The sequence below is a fragment of the Athene cunicularia genome (assembly GCF_003259725.1).
Source record: "Athene cunicularia isolate RWA chromosome 14 unlocalized genomic scaffold, athCun1 chr14_part1, whole genome shotgun sequence".
NCBI lineage: Eukaryota > Metazoa > Chordata > Aves > Strigiformes > Strigidae > Athene > Athene cunicularia.
Genome location: NW_020799118.1, coordinates 13174410 through 13184390, shown reverse-complemented (window position 1 = coordinate 13184390; position 9981 = coordinate 13174410). Strand labels below are relative to the sequence as shown.

Genomic DNA, 9981 nt, shown 5'->3' with positions numbered 1-9981 from the left:
TAAAATAATGGGTTAAGTCTCCAAAATCCGCTGACTGGTTTAAAAATAATAAGATAATGTGAATATAGTAAGCACCACGGTCTTGTCTTAGTGATTTTCAGCTGCTGGGTGTTTAGGCTTTTCTTCACTCCTGCCTCTCTCCGATGTGGGCACATAGAAATGAGGCTTGGGGCTGGGAAGAGGAACTTTTAAATGAAGCTCAGACTGATTCCTCTGAAAGACCTGGGAATTTGAAGCAGCATGTCCTTCATCACGAGGCATGGAATGAAAGCAAGGAGTTTGCAACACAGTGGTAATACGGTCCCAGCATTTTTTACTGTGTTTGTTGAGGAAATATTTTTAGAATTAGAGTGATGGATGGTAGAGATCATCTCCCTGAAAATGGGGAGGCACAGACTGACTGAACTGCCTAGTGAAGGAAACTGGTTGCATTGTGGTACATCTGAGCCTGCCCTGTACCCATGTCACTGGAAGTTTCTGTAAGTTATTTGGAGTAAGGAAATGACTGATGCAAAGTGAACAAGACACAAACCAGGGCTGCAGGCACAGCAGTCTACTCTGTACCTATGCAATTTTAAAGGAGATATCAAAAACCCAGCTTTCTAACAAGACAAGCAGTTTATTTTTCTTTCATTTTTATATTTAAGAGGGCTTTCAAATTTTTGAAGAAAATATTACTTTGATGTGCAAGGCCAGGCAATCCCCTTATAGCATTGCACAAATGTGTAAGTTTCTGAAAGTCTTCTAGAAGAAGGAACTATCCACATTGTTTTGCTGGATAAACTACGTGAAACAGAGATCCAAGTTGCATCACTGCAGTTAATTTTACTTTTCTCTTTGGTCCAAGAATCAGAGGTTTATGATGGGAAGGAGCTGGGGCTTGCTGGGTTTGGGTTTGGTTCCGTTCAGCAGAGTCACTCTTTTCTTCTGCCTACCACTGTCCATGTTACGGTGTACAAACCATCTCTGGAAGAGATGGAGCTGCCCGGCCTAGCTGGGTCTGGTCTTACAGTTTTATTAGATCCGTGCCTAAACTGGTTGAACTAAATAGATGCAAAGTACAGTGTGAGTTCTGTGAGCTTGGTTGGGACATACAGTTTATTTCTGCTTTTGCTTAGGGTTGTTCTCTTGCCATAAACTCATGAATTAAGTCTCTTCTGAAGCAAAATGTGAGGATCAGGACAGCAGGGTGTTAAAGTTCTCCCTATGGGTTTCATCCTTGCGACCTGTGGGCAGGTCTGTGTGCCACTGGTCAGAGGTGTGGTGGTGACACTGGGGTCTGCACCATTCCTCTGTTCCTCCCATTGGGGCCTGAGGTCAGCAACGCAAAATGTCACAAATGCACTGCTTTAAAAAGGGAGAAAAGAAAAGAAAAAAAAATAAATCAGAGACCAAATGCAGACTTGTCTTCGGGAAACGCTGCATTAGGAAAAATTGTTGATGCTATGAAATGCCGGACCACTGCAAGCATCCTCGCTCTGCTCTGCACGTTAAAATGCAAAGCAACTCTGATGTCCCGTTCTGATCTGGACCCACCAGACAGCAGTTTTAATGACTTTTTTTTTTTTTTGTTGCTGTTAGCTGGATTCCTTAATTAAACAGTAATGTCCTTAGGAGATGAGAGTCTTGCTGTGTCACTGCCTCAGAGCCCTGTCGAACACCACTGCTGGTGGCAGGGGCTGCTGATGGCAGCAGGAGGTGCCAGGAGCTCTCCCTCTGGGCAGGACACATGCACAGAGCCTACCAGATTTATTTTGGGTTGCCTGCTCCTCAAACCCCTCACACAGATACCAGTACCTAGATGATGTGGAGCTAAAAAGTGGCCACCCAACCTCAACTCTCTGCGTTGGGCTCTTGCCCAACTTTTACTGCTGGAAACACTCAAGCTTTTCTTGAGCAGCTGCTTCAACACACCCATGAATTCCCATCTCTCTTTTTAAATCAAGTCAAGGCTTTAGAGCTAAACAGCCATAGCAGAGATCAGCAGGAAAAGCAGGTCTTGCCCATGCTCAAGGCATCTTTGGCAAACAGAGCTCTTCATCCTCAAGCCACTGGGCTCTTCCTGGAGGTGATTTCACTAAAACCCTGTGAAAAGCATCAGGAGAGCATCAGCCTCAGCTGTTGCACTAACAGCAAGTGGGGCCAACAACATTTTGGGGCAGAGCTTCGTATCTGTACTGCCACTTCTAAACTCAGGGTTAGATTTTAGTGTAAGAGACTGTGTCGATCCCACAGTGTGATGCTGCGTGGCCAGGAGCAGCCCCCCTGGGCAGGCAGGGCTCTGTCGCTCCCCAGCTCCTGCCCGAAGCACATCTGGGGGATTTGAGCTCGACCCAGATATGCTTGAGATGTCCTTACCCAGGAATTTGTGTCAAAGAAAGAAATATTAAGCAAATCTTTTGCAATTATTGTTGCCTCCAGCGGTTAGTCTCAATCTCCCCTTTGCATCTTTTTCTTTTCAAATCTAGTCTTGAAGTTGGCTGCTTTTAAACTGGGTGGTGCTTTGGTGGCCTCGAGAGCAGCAGTTTCCATGGTAACTCAGGAGTACCCGTTTTTTGCACAGTCATGGTTTTAGCGGGTCACAGCCACACTGCAGCCAGAGGACCAGGAGGATCCCGAGCCAGTCCCGTCCCAGTGACACTCGGGGTGTGAGCAGGAGCCATATATGACTGAGCTTGCTGTTACCATCCCTCACCTTCCTTGACCTCCTGGTTGCAATGCCGTGGGGTCACCCACGAGGCCGTTCTGTGCCATGGGACTTCTGTTTCCAGGCATAGCTTTGCTATTTGTGCTGGCACAAGCCTGGTGTTGGGCTGCTTGTGGACTTATTTCACCTTTTCCTTTCTCTTTTTCTTCTCTTGGTGCTTTCCCAGCATTATCAGAATGGGGCTTTTCTTTCTTGATGGGCATTTTGAACCGGTCCAGGTTCTGTGGGAAGGATGCTGTGAACGGGTGCCTTTTTCAATTCCCCCTTTGCAAAGCAGCATCACCTCCTGCTGCCCAGGGGGTTTGCACTGGGGTATCTCCACATGGCTGCTGAAAGCTGAATGGCTTTGGGGGGTCTCTGGAAAAGCAGCTGGACAGGGGTTAAATCACAGCTTTTGTGGCTGCTCCAGAGCCAGGAGCAAGGAAGGGAGGAGTGAACTGAAATTCCCTTCAATGTCTGTGCACCGGAGGGAGGGAGGATTAGTCTTGTTAGGGCAGAGCGCTCGGGGTAATCCTGCTTTTGAATTAGGGATTTCACTGTCATTAATCTGATGTGAAAATAAATAGGGCAGGACCTTAATGCCTTTGAGGGAGCTACAGGCAGAGGAGGAGGAGGTGGACTGGAGGCGCTGAGCAGGGACAGGACCATTCAGCCCAAACCCCTCCAGCCTTATCCCCTTGGGAAAGGTTTGGTGATGAGGGACAATGGGAGCATCCCTGGGAAACGTCTGAGCCCTGGGCAGGGGCTTCCTCCTCCAGGCTGTTCTCTGGCCAAAGCAAAACTATTCCCTACAATGGGTTTTATTCCACCTTTCCAGCCTTTTTTTAAAAGTCAACACAAGTTTTCTTTTGTCTTTTTTCTTTCTACATGCAGCAGCATTGCCATTTTCCATCTTGCTGCTGTGACTGATCCTTGCTGGCTACACTGACAGACTCTAAACATTTGTGACCACAAAGCTAAGGGAGAGCCTTTCTTTTTCTATTAGAAAATTAAAACAACTCTTCTAGCACCATGAAAGACACCAAATTCTTCTTTGGTGTTAAATGGCCAGAGGACAGTGGTAGCTCTACCTCTCTTCAAGGATCAGGGCTCTCATTTCAACTCCAGTGGCAATTCTTCTCATGCAGGTGATTATTTAACCATAAAAACCACAACTGGATCATCTAGAAGAAAGAAAGAAGTTTTTAGGAAATCTGATGAGCAGAGAGCCTGAATGAAGGTCTGGGGTAGTTCAGAAGAAGGGTCACTTTACCCCACAAACATCTCCAGCCTTAGACTTCAGTCACTCCACTGAAATAAAAAATCAGGGGCAGATGCTGGATCCGGAGGGCAGGCAGGTTTTTCTGCTCAGAAAATTTTATTCTTGAAATGTTTGTGATTTTGTATCACAATGAGAGTGATCTGAGCAGCAAACAGGCACTGACCCATAAGCCAGAAGAGCTTGGGGTGTGGGAAACCCTGCCATCCATCAAGGTTTCCCCGTACTCCTTAGGACTCCCTTCAGCAACAGCTCTGCCTCTGCCTCGCTAGGGACAGACTCTTCCATGTTTTAAGAAAAAAAGTCTGTCTTAATTGAACTGCTCCATGACCACAATTCACTATTGACAAATCAGTGTTTTCTAATGGAAAACAAAATCCAATTCTTGATCAATTCTGCTAGAAACAAGGGCTCAGGCCGTGGAGAGCGGGATGGAGAACAGTAACACAACCAGCAGCTCTTGGTGGATGGTGGATTCAAAAGCTTATCATCTTGTGAGGGGAAGAGCCGAGGCTGTACGCTTCCCCCTCGCTGGACCAGCCGGGGATGGAGCCAGCACAAGCCCAGGATCAGGGTCCTGGGGCAGGACAGAGCAAGGTTGGAACAACCAGGTACAGGACCAGTGCACTCCCCTTCTCCAGGGAAGGGGGAGACCTAATTCGTTAGCAGAGTTATACATTTTTTAACAGTGCAAAATCCTTTTATTTATTTTTTTTTTTTACTTTAAAGAAAAAAAAATCTGCAAGTATAATAAGTGAGAGGAATGTAACTGCAGGTACCCTGGGAATAGAACAGGAGCCCTGTTTACATGGAGTTCCACATGAATCCCATCAAGTGATGCAAATACGGTAACTAGGATGTGGCCACGAGTTGGGCTTTGTTTAGGTCTGATGTGGGCTGTTGTCTCTATGGAGCAGGATTACCACTCTGCTTCTAATTAGGTGAAAGGGAAGGAGATCCAAACAGCCCTAAAAATGTCAAAAATCATAAAGAACTCATTGAAGGGAGGGAGAAATTAAAATAAATCGACATTGGTATTTCAGCAATGCACAAGTCCTCTAGGGCTGTGGCCAGGAGCTTTGCCTGCTCCAGCTCCTTCTGCATCACTGACAGGGTGACCTGGGTTTTTATTTAATTTGTTTATTTGATTTCACACATTTCCATTTTAGACAAGTGGGTTTCCAAGTCTGATGTGTTTGGTTCCCAGCATGGGCTCCAAGGTGTTCCTAGCTCTGAATTTTGAAGTGAAAGCCCTCTCTAAAACAAGAAGGGGGTTGACTTCATGTTTTAGAGAAGCTGCTGGACCTGACCCTGACGATTTCACTTTTTTCTCTTAATATGGATAAATGAGAGTGTAGGCCCTGCACTTGCCTAATCTTGTGCTGTGATAAATCTTGTGTTGAACTGATAGAATGCCAGATAAAATACTTCTAAAAACAGCAGGGAGAAATATGGTAGGGGTTTTTTCTTCAGGTTTCCAAAGCAGGAGAATTTTTGTTATCAGAAATAAGACAATGTCTATGTGCTTCTTTCTCCGTGATCCCTCACTCACATAAGCTTGTGTGTTTGAAAGCATAAAGGTTTATTCATACACAGATGTTTCCAATTATTTTCCTAAGAACAGTTCTCTCATTCATGCCTAATTTGTGAAACTCCTGTTTAGTTCCCCCAAATTTTTTTTATTGTTTTTAATAGTCATACCAGCAGCAGTAATCATAAGCTCTGGGCCTATTTTGCGCTGATGCGAATCACAACTTAATACTTTGAAACTATTAATGTTAGTTCAGTTGAGCACTGGTGGGTCCTGTAAGAGAATATAGTCTTTTGTTGTTTTGGTGCCTGGAGACATCCAACCTTGAGCCCTTTCAGTTCCTTTTAAAGCCTGTGCTGTGTACCCCGGGTCCTGGATTACATCCCGCATCCCAACATGCCGTCATCCTTGGCCCTACCAACTTGTGCCTCCAGCTTGGCTTTGTTTTGCCTTCATCCTTGGTCATGATGTAGAGTCCTTGAGACTTAGAAAACAGGTAGGAATGAGATAACCTGCATTCAGCACCCACTCTCATGACTGGAGATGGAAACAAAGAGAGGAGCCTCACTGTGTGGAGTAAGGAACTGGGCACAAGCCAGGTTTCTTGTGGTGATGGTGCCTGAGTTCATTCATCTTTGTTTTGATTTCATTAGCTTGGTAGTGGAAGAGTTAATGCTAGTGGACATGTGGGGTGATTCACTGCTAAAACCCTTTGAGATTTGGAGTTGAAAGTTGCTGTGGGAGGAGGACAGAGGCAGCTGTGCTCTCAGCTACCCCTGAGCATGCAGGAAGAACAGAAGAGGATGAAATGTGGGGGACCTGAGGTGGAAAGCGTAGCTTGTGCTTCTCTGGCTTTGCTGCTATATAGGAAATTAAAGGCATCCTTTGTCCCTTCATCTCAGCAGGGGTACCCTTTCCAAGGCCCTTTCCTCAGTTGCCAAAAACTTCAAACCTTAGCAAATCTGAGATGTTTTCTCTTCTTTACTTGTGCAAGGCGTGAAGGCTTTTTGACACATAAATAGCAGGTTGCCTCAGCTTCCCCCCTCCCGATGGCCACTGGAGTGTGTGCTCTCCTTAACACCCTCCTCTCACCTGGTTCGAGCACGTCAGCATGCTGGTCATCCTCCTGAACTGCGTCACCCTGGGCATGTTCCAGCCCTGCGAGGATGTGGAGTGCCAGTCGGAGCGGTGCACCATCCTGGAGGTAAGGATCCCGTGCTGTCCCACTTGCCTGGGATGTGTGGGGTGGAGGGGGGTGTCTGCCCTGGGAGCTGGGACCCCCATCTTGACCCTTTTCCCCAGGATCCAGCCCCGAGACCCCTGCCCATAGGGATAGTTTTTTCCAGTAAGCCACACTTTGGCATCTAAAGCCTGTCCTCCAAGGAGACCTGCTTCCATGGCCCTAGGTGAGACTCAAAGGCTGATTGATGTGGGCTTACCCCAGCAAGATCCTTTCTCTACATATTCAGTAAGGCTAGGGGAGCTCAAAACTGGGCATCCGGCTCCCACTGGAGGTGTTCAACACTTTTTAATTACAGGATGGACAGTGCTGCAGGGAACCTCTTGTTTGCAGTCAGTTGGTTCCACCCCAGCCAGCATCTTCTGGATTGCTGCAGTCTGGTCTTTGCAGTACAGCACCGGTGACTCTGCCATTTCATTCCCTTCTTCATGAACTAAAAAGCACGGGACAGGCCCGTGCCTGCTCTGCTCCACAGCAGAGCCCCACCAGCTGAAGTGCAGCACTGCCAAGTGCCAGGATAACTGAACTTTAGGAAGAGCTCTCAGACCCTCGTTGGCCACCCCAAGCTTAGTGGGGCATCATCACATTTGTCACTTCATCCCTTGCTGCATCCTGGCAATCCCCTCGCTGCCATATGCCTGCAGGATTCATTTTGGAAGCACATCCCAGCAGCATCTGGTGTGTGGGCTGCACCTTGGCGCTGGGCTTCCTGCAGCAACTGAGTCCTCAGGCTTGGCACCAACTTTCCTTGTTTCTGATGCATTACATCAACCTCAGCAGGGACTACCGACACGTGGTAACAGGCTTGGTTTGTGCAAATCTCGCACAGATCTGCTGCTTCACTTCCCTTTGGGCATTTCAGCCATACGGGAAGGCCAGTGGGATCCTTCCAACCAGCCTCTCCTGCCTCTTGCAAAGATTGGTCCAGAACTGCCTGCAGATGCCAGGAGTAGCAGAGTTTATCATGAAACCCTCTTTCAACCTTAAAAGAGGATCCCTTAAATGCAGAGCCAAGTAAACCTGATGAATTGAGAAGCCACTAGAGGTTTGTTGTGGAATGGGATCAATTTTTGAGAAACTGCTGCCACCAGAGGCATCCAGCACGGGGATTGTCTCAGAGGGTCAGGCACAGGGTTGATGTGAAGCAGCATCCAGAGATAGTAAGTCCACCTCCTTCACCAGAAAATGTCACACTGCAGGCAGCTGTAGGCTGAGCATCCCTCAGAGAGCCCATCAGAAAGTGTCTGATCTCTCTTGAAAGGTTACACGCTACATGCCAGCCATTTTTCTGCATGTGGGACTTTGGAGGATGCCTGTTCCTGCCAGAGTGTCCAGGCAGACAAAGAGAATCCTGCCTGGATGAGGAGGTGACATTATTGAATGTTCCTTGCTTGCTTCTTTTTTTTCATAATTTAATCAGGTTGCAAACAGACAGCTTTCATGGTCTGTTCTCCTCAGAATAGACACTCGTACAGCTGCGAGGAGCCCAGGCACTGAATTTGGTTTCTAATACCATCTTAATGATGACAATGTATATTTGCAAACCCCAAAGTGTTATCCTGAAAGGTTTGCAGGCAGTAAAGGACTGCAAGTAAAGCCATTGTTATCCCTCACGCTGTCACAGCTTGCAGGAGGGAATGGAAGCCTGAACATGAGGTAGGAAAGCCTGAACTCCTTTATGGAGGAGTTTGGATGCCAGTTATTAAATGAACTGAAATAATGGAGCATGAATTAAATTTCTGTGTAGTTTATCAAAGGAAAGGTTGGTTGATAAAGCCAACAGGCAGAGAAGATGGTGCTCACACGCCACCACGCAGAGGTACATGGATGCGCAGTGAGAACTTGGCTTTGAGGTGGACGCTCTATTATTTTTACCATTAATCCACTCAGGCCTCAGTATGGACGTGCCAGAGACACAATACCAAACGGTATGGTCATTAAAAGAGTGGTTTGCACAGCAGCAGTCATGTCTGTAGATTGCAAAGTTCCTGTGCTTTATCAAGTCTGACATTCAAAACGACAAAGCCTCTGCATGTGATTTAAAAGCAATCTGTATCTCCTGATGTTCAAGTTTACAGGCAACGTGTAGAAGAGTATTTACAACAGAGTCCATTTCCTGGTATCCAGTACATTCCTTTTTCATGTGTGTAACTGTAGTCTCCAGGAAGGCTGGAGAAATCACAGCTCTCCAAGTCCCCGCTGCTCTGTAGAAGTCATTCTTGAGGTAAAGGCTGAAGCATGTTCTGTAGGGCAGCAATGGATTAATTTGTGCACCTTTATTTTCTCTTCTTGTTTTCACGGTAATCTAAACCCCAAACTTTTGACCTTCATTAAGAGGTCCTGCACTGGACACACAGGCTTGCCAGTGGGATGCCCTTACAGTTACTTCTTTGGCATCTGCTTGATGTGCACATTTACTCCCAGCTGTGTCTGGGTCTGTGGGTAGAGACCTGGTTGTTTTGAGTCTGGGAAGTCTTCAGAGGTGAAGCACATCCCCCTGTGTTAGATGGGACAGATTCTTTCTAGGAGGTGTGAGCTGCCCCGTCTGGAAACACAGCTTCCTCTGCAAGTTGCTGTGACCTCCCAGACCCAACTGTACAACAGTGATGTCCTTTTATCTTTGTCAGTAGATTAATAGAAGCTGCTAATGCTTCCCAGGCAGTGGACTGACCCAGGAGCTGTGCTCAGGGGATGCCACCACCTATCACGTATTGCAGGTTTTATTTCTGAGTTCAGTAGGTGGCACTTCGGTACCACTGCTTCGCCTTGCAGCGTCTGCCAGGGTATGCAGAGTGCCTCTGCGATAGGAGCGCTCAGGTCTCTGCTTTTCCTTTCCCTGATAAGAGAGCGCAGCAGAACTGACTGTAATAATCTTTTACTGGTCTCCAGGCATTTGACGACTTCATTTTCGCTTTCTTTGCGGTGGAGATGGTCATCAAGATGGTGGCTCTGGGGATCTTCGGGCAGAAGTGTTACCTTGGAGATACGTGGAATCGTCTGGACTTCTTCATCGTGATGGCGGGGTCAGTAACAAAACCTCATAAATTTGCTCTTCGTGTTGAAAGCAAGAAAACCCAAGAGAGCTAAATCTGTAGGTTGTCCTGGCTGGTTTTCATAACATCTTGTGAAAGCTGCCAGGCTCAAGTCTCATAAGTCTCATTTGGTTTCACCTCTGGCAACTATGCCGGATTATGGAGTGGGGTATGAATGTCAGGGCAAAAGCCATCTGGTTGTCAGTAGCAATC

General features: G+C 46.9%; 1 protein-coding gene across 4 annotated transcripts in view; it reads left to right on the top strand.

Annotated features, from left to right (window-relative positions):
- The first annotated feature begins 6593 nt into the window (after positions 1–6593).
- The window catches only part of CACNA1H (calcium voltage-gated channel subunit alpha1 H), a 127430-nt gene continuing 124042 nt past the window's right edge, over positions 6594–9981 (top strand). For all 4 annotated transcript variants that reach the window (XM_026858812.1, XM_026858813.1, XM_026858811.1 and 1 more), the window contains exons 1-2: positions 6594–6700; positions 9626–9759. In XM_026858812.1, the coding sequence (XP_026714613.1) occupies positions 6608–6700; positions 9626–9759 (227 nt within the window). In that variant the 5' untranslated portion in view covers positions 6594–6607. The remainder of the gene's footprint in view (positions 6701–9625; positions 9760–9981) is intronic.